Source organism: Helianthus annuus, chromosome 3 (genome assembly GCF_002127325.2).
Source record: "Helianthus annuus cultivar XRQ/B chromosome 3, HanXRQr2.0-SUNRISE, whole genome shotgun sequence".
NCBI lineage: Eukaryota > Viridiplantae > Streptophyta > Magnoliopsida > Asterales > Asteraceae > Helianthus > Helianthus annuus.
Genome location: NC_035435.2, coordinates 160998398 through 161014410, shown reverse-complemented (window position 1 = coordinate 161014410; position 16013 = coordinate 160998398). Strand labels below are relative to the sequence as shown.

General features: G+C 37.5%; 2 protein-coding genes across 4 annotated transcripts; both read left to right on the top strand.

Annotated features, from left to right (window-relative positions):
* The first annotated feature begins 267 nt into the window (after positions 1 to 267).
* On the top strand, positions 268 to 3809 carry LOC110932314 (pentatricopeptide repeat-containing protein At5g66520). 3 transcript variants are annotated; one of them, XM_035987660.1, is made up of 4 exons: positions 268 to 443; positions 821 to 989; positions 1165 to 1228; positions 1941 to 3809. In XM_035987660.1, exons 2-4 carry the CDS (start codon positions 832 to 834, stop codon positions 3756 to 3758), a joined length of 2040 nt encoding a protein of 679 aa, XP_035843553.1. In that variant the 5' UTR covers positions 268 to 443; positions 821 to 831; the 3' UTR covers positions 3759 to 3809. The 3 variants fall into 3 exon arrangements, with proteins under 3 accessions (XP_035843553.1, XP_035843554.1, XP_035843555.1); XM_035987661.1 differs by having other exon boundaries at positions 269 to 443; positions 1107 to 1228; XM_035987662.1 differs by lacking the exons at positions 268 to 443; positions 821 to 989 and having other exon boundaries at positions 1105 to 1228; positions 1779 to 3809.
* Positions 3810 to 9407: 5598 nt separating this feature from the next.
* LOC110930237 (UDP-glucose 4-epimerase GEPI48) lies at positions 9408 to 13962 on the top strand. The gene is made up of 9 exons (XM_022173506.2): positions 9408 to 9900; positions 10389 to 10438; positions 10547 to 10682; positions 10778 to 10879; positions 11448 to 11675; positions 12123 to 12201; positions 12324 to 12406; positions 13390 to 13481; positions 13583 to 13962. The coding sequence occupies exons 1-9, from the start codon at positions 9712 to 9714 to the stop codon at positions 13662 to 13664; spliced, it is 1041 nt and encodes a 346-aa protein (XP_022029198.1). The 5' UTR covers positions 9408 to 9711; the 3' UTR covers positions 13665 to 13962.
* Positions 13963 to 16013: the final 2051 nt, after the last annotated feature.

The following is a 16013-nucleotide window of genomic DNA, read 5'->3' as shown; positions in this document are numbered from 1 at the left end:
TATACGCATATAATGTATATATGTGTGGCCTTCGTAGGGCAAAAGCGAAAGTGCACTAATTTTAACGTTATTTTACTAAATTCGTGAAAATAACGTTAAAAAGCGATGGACGGTTAATTATGCATCATGTGGTGGTGTTGATAGCCAAAAGACAAGCTTTTTATCCTAATTGTTGAGTGTTATCTTATGTCCCTCGTCAACTCTACAACTTTGCTATTGGTGGGATTTAGTAACTATTATGATGAGGATGATACGATGAAGATTGTTTCTCTCCACTTGTGTTCAACCAACCGTAAGCCCCGAAACCCCCTGTCTTGCTCACTCGAAAACCAGAGTACTCCTCCTGCCACTGCACCGCCAGTTTGCCACCACTGCGCCACTTCGCCCGTCGCCGCTGCACCGCCAGAAACTCCGTCACCACTGTCCACTGCAGCACTAAGCAGGTATCGGTCCAACAACGTTCTACTTGTATCTTTTGTTGCTTGGTTTTAAATTCTGAATATGCAAACCCTAAAACTGGTTGTAACATGAAACTTATCTGTTGTATAATTTGGAAATCATTGAATTGGTTAACTAACTTAAAGTATGGAAGGTTGATTGTGGTTTGTGGATTCATCTCCACTCCATCTTCTAAAGTCAACAATACAAGTCAAAGATAACAGTGAACGAAAATTCCTGGATCCGACACTGTGTTAGTAATTTCCCAATTTTTAGCAAACCAACACTATTATATCTAATTTTGAACACAAGTTGTTGCATTTGATAAAAACTTGCGTGTTTGAATTGTCATATTTTATCAAGTGTTCATTCATCTTTGCAGTGCTTGAAATCATGCTAATAAGTGGTGGTGTCTCATGGGAAACAACAACTTTACCATTAGTCCTCCTATATGGCGCCACTAAAAATGGCGTCATCTCTCGTAGATTTCTGGATGTGCAATCCATGCCATTTAACACTCCCCACAAGTGCACCCTTACACTATCTCAAAGGCAAGTCACTTACACCATCCAAATCTGTCTAGTTAGTTATCATTCTAACTACTTCATCCTCAAAGGTCAAATACATAATTAAACTTATAACATATACATGTTCAAATTTTGATGCAGTTTCATTTAAGCAGTCGTCTAAACTGGGGATTTAACAACATTGGCGTATCATATGTAGGTTTCAAGTCCCGAACTCGAGACAAGATGCCCTAGAGTCTAAAGAAATTTTTCATCTGCTTAAGGTGCTTCAACTTCTTACTCTACTATCATCAAATATAATATTTGTCATCTAGTCTTCATCACCTATTTTCAACGATTACAATTGAATGCATACATACATACGCCTCATTTAGCGGCCCGTCAATAGCCAATTATAAGCAGCCCAACCATTTAAGACCAATAACACCTGAAACTTTAACAAGTATCTGGCACCACAGTAGGACTCTGGGACCGCCCAGCTGAAACAAAACGACACAGGCACTTTGGAAGGGCATCACCCGCCTCCGAGCTTTATATTAGATAGAATATATTAGTTAGTGTTTATCGTGATATATTCACCATAATTAGGCGATACGATTTGCTTAGGTTTCCTTTGTAAGTATCCTTATATATAGTTCTTACGGGTTTTCATTCTATACAGTATCAAAATCTTAAGGTTCTTTCCTTCTTTTTTACTCTCCCCTTTTATCCCTCTCCGCCGATAATTACAAAGGAAAACTAGTCAATGCATATATCCTAATTATGGTAAATATATTTCAATAAACGCTAACTAATATACTCTATATTCTATAGGATAAACGCGTGTCGTGGAGGCCAGGAGGACACTGTATACCGTTCATTTGTACCACCCACAAGTTTCTAGCTGACATTTCCAGCGCTTTACTATTAAACAACGAGCCCTTAAATTTTATGCACTGTGGTGAATGAATCTTGTCTTTTGTTAACTCAATCCAGCTCCATCAAGGCCTAGAGTCATGCTCGACTATAGAGAAGCTGAAGCAATATCATTCACAGATCATCAAACTTGGTCTTTCATGCGATAACGATGCGATGGGTAGAGTCATCAAATTCTGTGCCATCTCAACAAACGGTGATTTGGGTTATGCTCTCAAGGCGTTTAGCCGCTTGCCACAACCGGACACATTCATTTACAACACCGTTTTTAGGGGTTACTTGCAACTTCAGCTCCCCAAAGAGTGCATATCGTTGTACTTACAGATGCTACACGCTTCCGTCGCACCTAATAAGTTTACATTTCCTCCGGTCATCAAAGCTTGCGCTTTCGACAATGCCGTTGAACTAGGCCAGCAAGTTCATGCTCAGATTTTGAAATTCGGGTACCGTTCGGACGGTTTTTCTCAAAACAGTTTGATTCATATGTATGTAAGTTTTAAGCGTTTAGAGGAAGCAAGGAGGGTTTTTGACATGATGCCGCAACGAGACGATGTATCTTGGACAATTTTAATTAGCGGTTATTGTCAGTCGGGGTTCGTTGATGATGCATGTAAACTGTTCGATTTAATGCCTGAGAAGAACCCTGCTTCTTGGAATGCAATGATTGCAGCGTATGTCCAAAGCGACAGTTTCCATGAAGCGTTTCTACTGTTCGATAAAATGCGGCGATCCAGTCGGTTTAAGTTGGACAAATTTGTAGCGGCTAGCATGTTGTCGGCTTGTACGAGGCTCGGAGCGTTAAAACAAGGGGAGTGGATACACGATAACGTCAAGAAAAGCGGGATAGAAGTGGATTCAAAACTCGCGACAACCATCATTGATATGTACTGCAAATGCGGGTCCCTTGAAATGGCGGTTAAAACGTTTAACGAGTTACCGACTAAAGGGATCTCCACGTGGAATTGCATGATCGGTGGATTCGCAATGCACGGTAAGGGCGAGGAGGCCGTTAAGCTTTTTGAGAAGATGGAAAACGAGTCGATGATACCTCCAGATTACGTTACGTTTGTGAACTTACTTACCGCGTGTGCTCATTCAGGGTTGGTTCAAGAAGGTCGTCGCTATTTCCGACACATGGTCGAAGTTCATAACATTTCACCGGGAATGGAGCATTACGGATGCATGGTGGACCTATTTGGGCGGGCCGGACTGTTAAACGAAGCAATGAAGCTCGTAAACGAGATGCCGATGGATCCGGACGTCGGTGTAATGGGTGCACTTGCCGGAGCGTGTAAGATACATGGAAACATCGAGTTGGGAGAGAAAATCGGAAAAAAGGTTATAGAATTGGACCCTCATAATAGCGGGCGATATGTATTATTAGCTAACATATACGCGACTGCCAATAAATGGGAAGACGTTGCGAACATCAGGAAGTTAATGAACAACAGAGGAGTGAAGAAATCGCGGGGGTTTTCGCTAATTGAAACTGACGGTACGGTTAGTGAGTTTATCGCAGGGGGGAGAAGTCATCTGGATTCTGAAGAGATATATGCGAAAGTAAAAGAAATGTTGGCGTGCATTCGATCTATTGGATACGTGCCTAAAGCCGAGAGTGTTGTGCATGATATAACTGAAGAAGAGGAGATAGAGAAAGCATTGTTTTACCATAGTGAGAAACTAGCGATTGCGTTCGGTTTGTTGAAAACGAAAGCAGGGGAAACTTTGAGGATTACGAAAAACTTGAGAGTGTGTAAAGATTGTCATGAGGCGAGTAAACTTATTTCGAAGTTTTTTGATCGGGAAATAATCGTGAGAGATAGAAATCGGTTTCATTGTTTTAAACATGGTGTGTGTTCCTGTAACGACTACTGGTAAGATGTTTAGCCGTCGATAATGCATGTTTTGAGAAACGGACAGGTTATCGAATCGGTCACACTACTACTATATTGGTTGGACCAACGAACTTAAAAACCGGATGACGTTATAATTAGAGTTATATAAGATTTTAATATTATAGCAGATTTGCAGCTCATCAGCCCATGACTGCTAGCAGTCCCAAAGCCCATGACTACTAGTAATCCAAAAGCCCATGACTTGCAGCCCATGATTTTGATTTCGCTCCGACCCACCAACCAGAACTGCTTTTGATTTCGATCTAACCGACCAACCAGAACCGGGACCAACCAAAACGCAACGAGGTGTATCCAGTCCGGTCCGGGTCTAATTTTTCACATTTGTGGTTTCGTTTGGTTAATCACTTACGGGTCGGTCAGGTTTAGAACCCATGAACACCCCTAACTATATCAAACTGGTAACTATAACCGAATAAAAGAAAACCAAAATTTCTCTCAGTGTCGAAGAAAAGCGGTACGGTTCATTAGTTTTCACTTTTCAGTTCGAACAAACCTTCAGGTTTCTTTTATTATAGTGTAAACTGCCAAAATGGTCGTTGATGTTTGGTCACTTTTGTCACTTTAGTCTAAAACTCAAACCTTTTGAATCTGGGTCCCTGTGGTTTCAATTTTGTTGCCATTTTCATCCAAAATCAAAATCTGGTCAGATTTTTCAGTTAACATCTAGCTTTTCTGTCTTTTCATCCCTTTTAATGGAGAGCAAAATGGTCTTTTAATGTTTTATTATAACAAATTAAAAAGATCTGACCATTTTGCCCTTCATTAAAAGGGAGGAAAATGTATATATAAAAAAAAAAAAAAAAAAAAAAAAAAAAAACTGGATGTTAACTGAAAAATCTGACCATATTTTGCTTTTGGATGAAAATGTCAACAAAATTGAAACCATATGGACCCAAATTCAAAAGGTTTGAGTTTGGATTAAAGTGGCAAAGGTGACCAAACCTTATGAACTATTTTTGCAGTTTACTCTTTATTATAAGTTGGATTGGATGGTCAATTTCTTTGAAAAGGGAAAAAGGTAAACAATGCGTTGACTTTGTATTGTTGTTTTTTTTTTGAACGGCCGACAAAAGTTTTTTATTCATTGTAGCAAGGAGCTACCACCAAATATACAACGTTTAAACCAAGAAACCATTATACATCACCAAAGACTTTGTATTGTTGTATAGAATTGACTTACAATTAGTCAAATACTTGAATCACACGTCGTATAAAGCATATATCTCAAGTTTGTTAAATATCACGAAATTAGGCCACAACCCACACGTTAAAGGTATTGTTTTCATTATATAATTTTTCGTTTGATGGAAAAATAAACTAACTATTTATCGTGATAACTATTTATATAACCGCGCTAGGTTAGAAACCCGTGTATTATTCGGTTTGGATCAACGAAATATGAAATGCTTATTATTAAATTTTAAAATAAAGAAAATAGCAGAGAAAGAAGTACTAAATAAATAAAAGAGAAACAGAAAAATAATGATTTAATATGATTATTTAATAGGAGAAAGAAGCGCCAATTAGGTAGTGGTAGTGTGGTTGAGGAAAGACTTGGTGTTCCTTGTGACACAGGTGGTGGTGGTGATGGATGATGGTGGTATTTAATAGGAGTAAGAAGCGCCAATGAGGTAGTGGTGGTGTGGTTGGGGAAATACTTGGTGTTTCTTGTGACACAAGTGGTGGTGGTGATGGATGATGGTGGTGGACGGTGCTGGTGGGTGGTGGCGTTTAACCATCTGCAGATCTTAGAAGTGGTTGAGTCAAGTCTGCACCAGGAAGAGCTCGCGCAGACTTTTTTTAATGAAACGTATTTGGAAAAACAAACAGTCTGCAGCGTCTGCGCAGTGCAGACAGAAGAGCATGTGCATATTTTTTTTTAGAAAAACAAACACCACCTAAGTCTTTTATAAGATTGAAGAAGAATAAGAGTGTGATGATCAATAATACATTAAATGATCATCAACAAGAGTGCAAAGTTTTCAGTATGAATAATTCAAGTAATCAACGACTCAAACAGTCAAACAAATGTATATGACATGTATAAAATTTATGATTGGTATATATGATTTAAGAAGAGTATGTGTTGTTATATTCATCATTTATTTGGTAAATAACGATTGTCGGTGTTTCAACCAACTGTTTTACAGATAGATAAACAAAACAAAATCATGGTTGTTTTCCAGACTAAAATGTATGGACACAAAGTGAAGAATTGTTGTTTATTGGACCCAAGCCTAATTTTTTGTCCAATAATCGATCAACACCAAATCATAAGACAGCCAATTTAAAAAAAAAAAAAAAATTCCTTTATTATTTCAACTTTTATGTGTAACTAAACCAAACTGAACCATGTTAACCGACAACCGTTACCCGGTCCACCACACATACATGTTTTTTTTTTTTGTTAGGTACACAATCATTACTATTACTACTATATTTTATAATTCATGTTTTTTGTTTAAATGTAACTTATGTGTGTGTATATATATACACACACAAATAAGTATATATGTATGATCAGCTGGACTTCACATGGCGGTATGCAAACTTGCCCCACACATAATGAATCAAAAAGCTCACTTGCAACTTTAATTTCCAACTTTTGTTAAAAAATGTCTGATTTACTTGATATTTAAATACCATAGGCAGGTTTTAGTGTTTAAGTAATGTGTTAATACTTAAAGGGTGAAGCAAATAAAGCCTAAACTCATTAACACACAATCTTATATTTAACTTTATATTGTAAAATAAATAGGTAGTAAGAAACGTATGAAATTAAAAAAAAAAAAAAAAATACTAGGTAAACCAACAAATAAACTTTTGGAAGTTTTGGGGTGTGTGTGAATGAAAGTCTTAAAGTGGTAAAACAATTTGTTCCACATTGGTGAGGGAACAAAGTAAATGGTTATTTATAAGGTAACATTTTTACCAAACCATTGTAATTTATGACAGGTTTTATCACAAGTCCTACCTGCATGCGCATGGGGGGTTGCAAAAATTGAGTTTTGGAACTAGAATTTGGTTGCACTCGTGTGTGCCCGTCCTGCGGACACGAATGCATCGGTTATGGCAAGTCTAAGGATTGAAAATGTAAAGGCCAATTTTTATATATATGTTATATAGATATAGATACTTTACTAATACATAAACACTTGACATTTTTTTAAATTATCATTATGCTTCTATTTGTATAAACAACTAACTCCACCATAAAGCTCCGACCGTCATACCTAACCCCCACCAGTTATTTGCTTTTTCTTCAAACATCTTCAAGAGAGCTGATGCCTGCAGGCGCGCAGACGTTACCCTTAAAGACTGTTTTTTTAAACGGATCTGAACTCATTTTTTTTCATCTTAAAAAATAAGTTATGGACCCCTTTCTTAAAACATCTTCACAAAAACTCTAATATACTCCTCCCTCATATACGCTTAAAACATCAGCCCCTCCCACATCGCCCCTCCTCCGACCAGTTTTTCGACGACCTCCCTCTTCTCCTCGCCGTCCGATGACCTCCCTCTTCTCCTCCGACCACGTACTTTTTTGCTGCAATTTTTGGCAGTTTTGGCAGTTTTTTGACAGCAAATTGAAGCTGTTTTGCTACAATTTTTGGCAGTTTTTTAACACAAATTTTGGCAGTTTTTTGACAGCAAATTGAAGTTGTTTTTGTGCAATTTTTTGACACAAATAGAAGCAGTTTTGCTGCAATTTTTGACACAAATAGAAGCTGTTTTTGTGTAGTTTTTCGACAGATATTTTGCTTGTTTTCGACAGGTTTATCATGGATTATAATCAAAAGTTATTGCTCCTCATAGTGAGATAAGTTTGACAGTTACATATTTTCAGTTTATACAGACAGTATCAACTTATAAAAACAGTCTTATATTTTCAACTTGCAGAGCTTTAGACCACATCTTCAGTTGCAGACATGAACATATGAAATCAGCTTGCAGACAGTTTATGTCTGCAAAAACAAATAGCACCTTAGATTGCCACACCCCACAAAAGAATTATGCTTTGGTAGAGGATAGGATGCATAGATTGACCAGCGACTGGGAGTCATTGTCATCTTAGAATTATGAGTCAGAACAATGTTCACCAACTCTTACATAGTAATCATCCAGCCAAGTCAGGAAAATGGTGTTTCTAGTACTTAACATTAATAGAAGTTATGTTAGCTCCGTAATTTGTAATTTGTGAAGGAGGTGGCTTTCGTCTATAAGGGGCCGATGTAATAGAAGTTTTTCCTACTCTCGTATTTTATGAAGAATAGGTGCCGATGTTTAAAATTATATAAGTTAGAATATTTTCGCAATCGGACAAGCAAATAAGCGGGTGGTATTATGTGACGGGGAAGAAATAAAGAAGTGGCTATTCAGTGGCATTGTCACAACATGTTACCGACAAAGAAGCGTGACGTTAAGTGGGGTGCAAGCGAGGAGGGGGTGTTTTATTTTATTTAAAAATTCTTTTGTAGTAATAGTAGAAAAAGAAAAGAGAGATTTCATTAAAACTTATCAAAAATTTTAACATTAGTTAATACAAATACCATAAAGTATTACAATTGAGTAAACATTAAAATCCGTGATATAGGGGTTGTTTGACAACTTCTGAATGGTTAAGTGTTGAACCAATAAGATGTCTGAACCATTAAGTGCTGAACCAGTAAGAGGTCTGAACCATTAAAAGCCGGTATAATGCTTAACCATTCAGAGGCAAATGTTTGACCACTTCAGATTAGAGGTCTTAATCATTCAGACTTTGTATAATGCTTAACCATTCAGAGGTAAATGTCTGAACCATTCAGACATCTGCTTGCGAAACAAACAGTCTGAATCATTAAGTGTTCAACCACTAAGAGGTCTGAACCATTAAGAGCCTCATTAAGAGGTAAACAATCAGCCCCATAATTTACCGAAGCTTAAAAACTAGAATCATATTATTATCTTACCAAATTACTTCCTTTAACTTTTATATTTTTTTGAATAACAAATGTTACTCCACACCAAATAATACAAATACTTATTTTGTATTGATTTGAACCTATACCTATCCTCTAAGAGTAATTTGCCTTTATTAAATGAGTTAGTCCCACATTTTAACTTTTATATTTAAAAACTTATTATATGCCAAAACATTTAATCAAAACATGATCATTTTGCCAATGATCTCTAGATCAAGTGGTGGAAGGCTTGCATTTCTTTTGGGAGATGCAGGTTCAACTTTCACTTGGTGCAGAGTGGGGCATTGGTGGGTAATGATAGGAGATCCAGGGAAACTTGGCTTCGATCCTTGAGCCAAACGAGTTTTACCGGTAATTTCAATGTCGTGTCTACGGGCGGGTTACCGGGTTTTCCCCGAAATTGATGGTGGAATCGGGTTACTCTCAGAGTACTCTGTTTAGTCCAGTGAATACCTTAAGAATGCTCAGGATTAATTCTGTTGGCCGTTAAAACAAATAGTATCATTTTAATTTTAATCCTAAACAAAAAAAAAATCATTTATTTCCACAAACAAACCCATATTTTCCACTTTACTTTTCCCTATCACCAATACCGCTAAAAAAAATTCAACTTTGAATAACCAACCAACCAACCCAACACACATATTCCTTGGAGTTGAAACCCCCCACCCAATACTTTTCCCCCAATTTGGGGTTGCCAAAACTACACTAAAAAAAACCTACTTTTTTCACCACCTCCGTTCTTCCAATCTGTCACCACATGTAGGTATATATGGAACAAACAACATTGTCCCATTCAATTCTCCCATCCCATCTGTCACAAATATCATTATTCCTTTCACAGATCCCTCATATAAACTCTCTCTGTACATTCCCAAAACCCAATCCCCCAATTCATTCATTTGCTTCAATCGGATTCCGATTTGATATACCCATTTGTTGATTATTCCAATGGCGCCACCGCATTGCGTTTTGGTCACCGGTGGTGCCGGTTATATTGGCAGTCACACCGTCTTGCAACTGCTCTTAAGCGGTTACAAGACGGTGGTCATCGATAATCTTGATAATTCTTCTCAAGTTGCTATCAATCGAGTTAAACAACTCGCTGGTCATCATGCTCTTAACCTAATTTTCCATAAGGTTAGTCTTCTTCACTTATAATTTGTTTGATTTGGGAAATTGGGGGTTTTGTAAATTGGGTTTCTAGAAATTTAGCTGAATTATGCCTTAATTATCATGTAAATTGATGTGGACCTGTTGCTTGAATTTGGAAAGTTGATTGGTGTTATGCTTTTTGGTTGGTAGGAGTTCCAGTTTTGTTGGAGGCATGTTTATACAAAAATATGAAAAAATTAAAATGCTTTATATATATATATATATATATATATATATATATAGTTTCTAGTATTATCATTGATCTGTTTATCAAAAGTGCAAAAATGAATGATTTTTGATAAATTGTGGAAATTTAGATACAAATGCAAAATGAAATGTGGAATTGCTAGTGTTCTTTTCTGCATTCCCACAAGAACAACGTTTAATTGTTATTTAGCGAGTTAATATATTGAATTAATCTATAATTTTACGAGTTAACACTTGTGTTTATATTTTGTTTTGATTCACTGCAGATCGACATCAGGGACAAGCCTGAATTAAAGAAGCTTTTCGCCTCCACAAAGTAAACTTACTCATTGCTAATATTCTTGGTGTATCTTTTGGCAATAGGGTAATTAAAACGCTTATAAACAAGTGGGAATCCGTATTAATTTTGATTATTGGTACGCAGGTTTGATGCTGTTATACATTTTGCTGGATTGAAGGCTGTTGGCGAAAGTGTGCAGAAGCCATTGAAGTATTACGACAACAATGTTGTTGGCACTCTAACTTTGTTGGAAGTCATGGAAGCTCATGGATGCAAAAAGGCATAACATTTGTTTGATTTTCTACATATTATTAACATATGACTTGTTAACGTGAGTACGTGACGTGTTTTTTCTTGGGTTTGCAAACGCTTCAGATCGTGTTTTCGTCGTCAGCTACTGTTTACGGTTGGCCAAAGGTGTTACCATGCACGGAAGATTTCCCCTTATCTGCAGCCAGCCCATATGGACGAACCAAGGTACCAAACATTTCAAATTTTCTATTATTCTGTACATGTATCTACTAGGTCTGCAAACGAACCGAACGAACACGAACAAGACCTTGTTCGTGTTTGTTTGTTAAAATTTAAAAAATATATGTGTTCACGAACGGTTCATGAACACTAGCCGAACGAGATTTTATGGAAGTTCTTCGTTTGTTATGGAATGAACGTGTTCGTGTGTGTTTGTTTGTTAATTTTAGGCAACGAATGTTGATGAACACAAACTAATGTTCATGAACACTAATGAAAATAAACGAACACGTTACCGAGCGTTTCACGAACATAAATGAACGAACGCAGACTTTGTTCATGTTCGTTCATTTAACTAAACGAACGAAATTTCTTGTTCATCTTTGTTTGTTTAATAAACGAACGATCACAAACGAACTTACCGCCGAATAGTTCACGAATCACAAACGAACTTCCCGCCGAACAGTTCACGAACTGTTCGCCGGACATTTGGTCCGTTTGCAGCCCTACATGTATCTATATAATCACTTGCATAATTTTAATAAGTACGTACCTAATCATTTTAAATATCCAGCTCATGGCTGAGGACATTTTCCGTGATATTTACGCTTCGGATTCCGGATGGAAAATGATAATGTTACGGTATTTCAACCCCGTGGGGGCCCATCCAAGTGGATGTATCGGTGAAGATCCTTTGGGGTGCCCGAACAATCTTATGCCGTATATTCAGCAAGTAGCGGTTGGCAGGCTGCCTGCGCTGAAAGTGTTTGGAACCGATTACTCGACCAAAGATGGAACCGGGGTATGTTTTACTTTCAGTACTTTATTTTAAGAGTTAATTGCCCGGATGGTCCCTGTGGTTTCACGTTTTTTCACGTTTAGTCCCCACCTTTTGAAAATAGCAGGTATGCTCCCTATGGTTTGTTATTTTGTTACTCGGATAGTCCCCTGAGTAGATGTCAGTTAGTTTGGATATAGCAGGTATGCTCCCTATGGTTTGTCATTTTGTTACTCGGATAGTCCCCTGAGTAAATGTCAGGGGACTATCCGACTAACAAAATGACAAACCATAGGGAGCATACCTGCTATTTCCAAAAGGTGGGGACTAAACGTGAAAAAACGTGAAACCACAGGGACCATCCGGGCAATTAACTCTTATTTTAATTATCACTCAATGTGGAAATAAATGTAATAAGTTAATATGCCCATTTTTATTGTTGTTAAATAGGGTTTGTTTTGTAATTTTCAGGTGCGTGATTACATCCATGTTTCGGATTTAGCTACTGGGCATCTTGCTGCTTTGAGAAAACTCTCGGATCCTGAAATAGGTTTGCGTCTTCTTTTTCATGTTTAATTACTCTATATTTCTTATTTATGCACTTACTAGTTGAACACAATTATGTTTTATTTTGCTGGTTTGTATTTTATAACGCAAATGTGATATTTTTAGGTTGTGAGGCTTACAACTTGGGAACTGGTAAAGGAACATCGGTTTTGGAAATGGTGGCAGCGTTTGAAAAGATCTCCGGAAAGGTATTGCCATTTTTCAGTTAAAAGACTATTAATTTTTCCTAGACATGGTTGCAAAAGTCGCTAGGCGCTCCCTAGTCGGTCGACCGGGGAGTTGAGAGTACTCGGTCTAGGCGGAGAGTACTCGGGGAGTACTCGGACATGTTAAATTATAAAGAAATTACTTTTTGGGGATTAAATATCCGACAAATAACATAAATTTACTAATATTTATAACAAAATATGTGAAAATAATATTCATTCCTTAATTCCTTAATATGATAGACATAGAAATTATGTTTTATTATTATTTAAGTCAAACTAGGCCCGAGTTGACCTACTAGATCCAATTCTGGCCAAGGTTGACTGCGTTTGACCGACTCCGAGTAATTAGGCGGAGTCAAAGAAAGTTGCATCGGCAGCCTACCTTGTAGCGACTACTCGGGGAGTACTCGGCCAGTCGGCCTTGGAAACCTTGTTTTACAACCATGTTCCTAGAGTAAAATGCCATTGTCGTCCCTGAGGTTTGGCCTGTTTTGTGACTTTCGTCCAAAGGTTTGTTTTTCTGCATCTGGATCCAAAAGGTTTGAAATCTTGCTATTTTCATCCAACTCGTTACCTCCATCTATTTTTCTCCGTTAAATGAGGGGCATTTCCGTCTTTTTTGTTAAGTTAAAGGTCAATTCGGTTTTTTTCAGGGGTATTCGGTCTTTTTACATAAAATGGAAAAAGACCGAATTGCCTTTTAAGCTAGCAAAAAAGATGGAAATACTTCTGACTTAACGGAGAAAAATGGATGGAGTTAACAGGCCGGATGAAAATAACATGATTTTCGAACCTTTTGGATTCAGATGCTATAAAAAACAAACCTTTGGACGAAAGTCGCAAAACTGGCCAAACCTCATGACGAAAATGGCATTTTACTCTTTTTCCTAAATTAACCACTTTTTTTATTGACCATAATTTCTGGGTTATACAACTTTTACACACATTGAATTTTGTTTTAGGAAATTCCTCTTGTAATAGCTGGAAGACGTCCCGGCGATGCTGAGGTCGTATATGCTTCAACCGCCAAAGCAGAGCGTGAGTTAAACTGGAAGTAAGTTTTCTTTATAAGTATTTACCAGAGTTATTTATTTCCAAAATATAATAAAGTTTACTTGTTTCATTAGCTTATATGCGATATGATAATGGGTGCAGGGCGGAGAACGGGATAGAGGAGATGTGCAGAGACCAGTGGAATTGGGCGAGCAAGAACCCATACGGTTATCTCAGCAAATAAACCGGTGCACCAAAGGGCTGTTGTGGAATTTTACAAAGTCAAAGTCAAAGTCAAATTATTTAAGTAGTGAAGAGAAGGTTAGATAGGGTAATTATCATAAGTTAAACAATAAACATTTGATAGATAGTCATATTCTTTTTCAATATTTATTTAAGTGTCCAGGGGTACCACCCTTTTACTTTTTACATATAGTGCAATTTATTCTTCTTGTATATGACATTTGACATCTGGTGTTTTGTAGCTATTGAAGAGGCATGTTACATTATTTATTATTTACAAGATTCTGTATTTGAGACTTTTTACCTTTTTGCCCTTGTCTTACTGGTTATGTTTTCTGAAATGTTAAGTCTGTGGTACATAAAAATGTTAATGTTTCATTGACATTTTACGTGTCGGTTTTGGTTTTCTTTTGTGAGATCCATGTTTTATCTGGATTAGGTTTGGTCGTTGAGCGAGAAGATCAACCAAGAGAATTGCGAAAAGCCAAAAATATATAATTTTTTGTTTTATACTAAAATTTCAGAAAGTTTTATCTAAAGCATTTAGAACCCTTTAAAATCTTTTTAACCAAGTATTTAACTTTAATAAAATCATAAATCTACCGTTTTTAAATACTATATTACATGAGTATATATACTATCTTGTTACAAGTTTAATCTCTTTTTTTTTCCAACCTGCATTTTTTCGCAATTGCATTGTTGGTCAAGGCAAAATAACATTCAAATCGCTCTTAAAAATGGGTAAACTTTTATTTGTATTATTGTATATTCAAGAATCTCAACTGAGGAAAAAAGTAAATAGTAAAAGTTTAATGGTTATTTTATTAATTTTTTACATCTATTAGGCTATGGGGTATGGGGCTTGGGTTGGGGCGTAGGTTGGGGGCACCACCCAGGGTGGGCTTTGGTTGGGGCGTGACCCTTGGGGCTTGGGTTTCAAGCCGGGCGTGGGGCGGGAGAAGCGAGCTGACATGGCGGGCTGTGTATGGCCAAAACAAAATAGCCGTTGGGCTAGCCGTTGGCCAACGGCTATGTTAAAAAAAAAAATTAATTTTTCACTATAAAACTCACATTTTTCTTCCATTTTTTACCACATTCAACCACATCTTCTATAATCATCTTCAATTCTCCTTCTACAAAACAAAAAAAATGCATCCTTATAACCGTCCTTTTGACCCGAACAACCCGTATGCATTCCAAGAAAATAATCCTAGCCCACCATCCAATCCTCCAATGCCTCGTCCATTTTTCATACACTCTTCTATGCCCCATGAAGCGAGTTACGCATCGCTTCTTGGGAATCGTTTGTTTACTAACTTCCCACACTCCGATGATTCGATACCTACCCCGTTTACACAATCGCCCATCAACCTTTCACCAACCTCCATCGACCTTTCACAAAACGAAACCGTTCCCGAAACTCAACCACCAAATGATGGTCCTTCCGCATCGAAACCCATTAAAAAGAGAAGTCATAAGAAAAAAAACCGAGGCGGATAAAGTAGTTGAAACTGTCAAACGAAAACCACAAAAATGGGTCGTTGCTGAAGAAGTTGCATTGGCGGGGGCTTGGTGTCAACAATCTCAACATTCAACTTTAGGTATTCTTAACCTTTGTTTTTATTAATGGTTATTTTTTATATAACTTTGTAATATATTAAATTTTGTTTTTATTAAAATAGGAAATTCGCAACATCGAACCGCCCTGTGGGAAGCGGTTAGTAGAGTATTCCATGAAGAAATGGGAAGGGAGACTTATCGTGAAAACGATAGCTTATCCTCAAAGTGGAGCGAGATAAGCACCCAACTTACAAAATATAGTGGTTTTTTAAATAAAGCAAAGCAAAACTCAAAAAGTGGTGAAACCGAAGCCGACATTTTGACAAATGCAGTGGTCACATTCAAATCAAATGTGGGGACCAACTTCCGTTTCATGCATTGTTGGGAGATTTGTAAGTTCCATCCAAAGTGGGCGAATATCCCCATTGGTAGCGAAACTAACTCGTCTTCCAAAAGGTCAAGGGCCTCGTCCCAAGCCCAATCTGATGCACGAGATCAAGAGTTTGAGGACCTTTTGGATGATTCGCCAAGCCCAAACCGGCCTGAGTATGGAAGAAATGCCTCAAGAAGGCGTGCTCAAAAATCAAGATGTACGGCATCGCCTTCAGCTGGGAGTTCGGGCTCGCGTAGGTGAATATACAGCGAGCAGTTGGATGACATTTCATGCAAGTTGGATACATTCAATCCAACAACAAAGGGCCGAAATACGAAGGAGCAAAGAAGCTAGAGATGCCGCTAGAGATACCCAGAAAAAAAAAAAAAACGGAATGATTTGAAATTTCTACCCCAG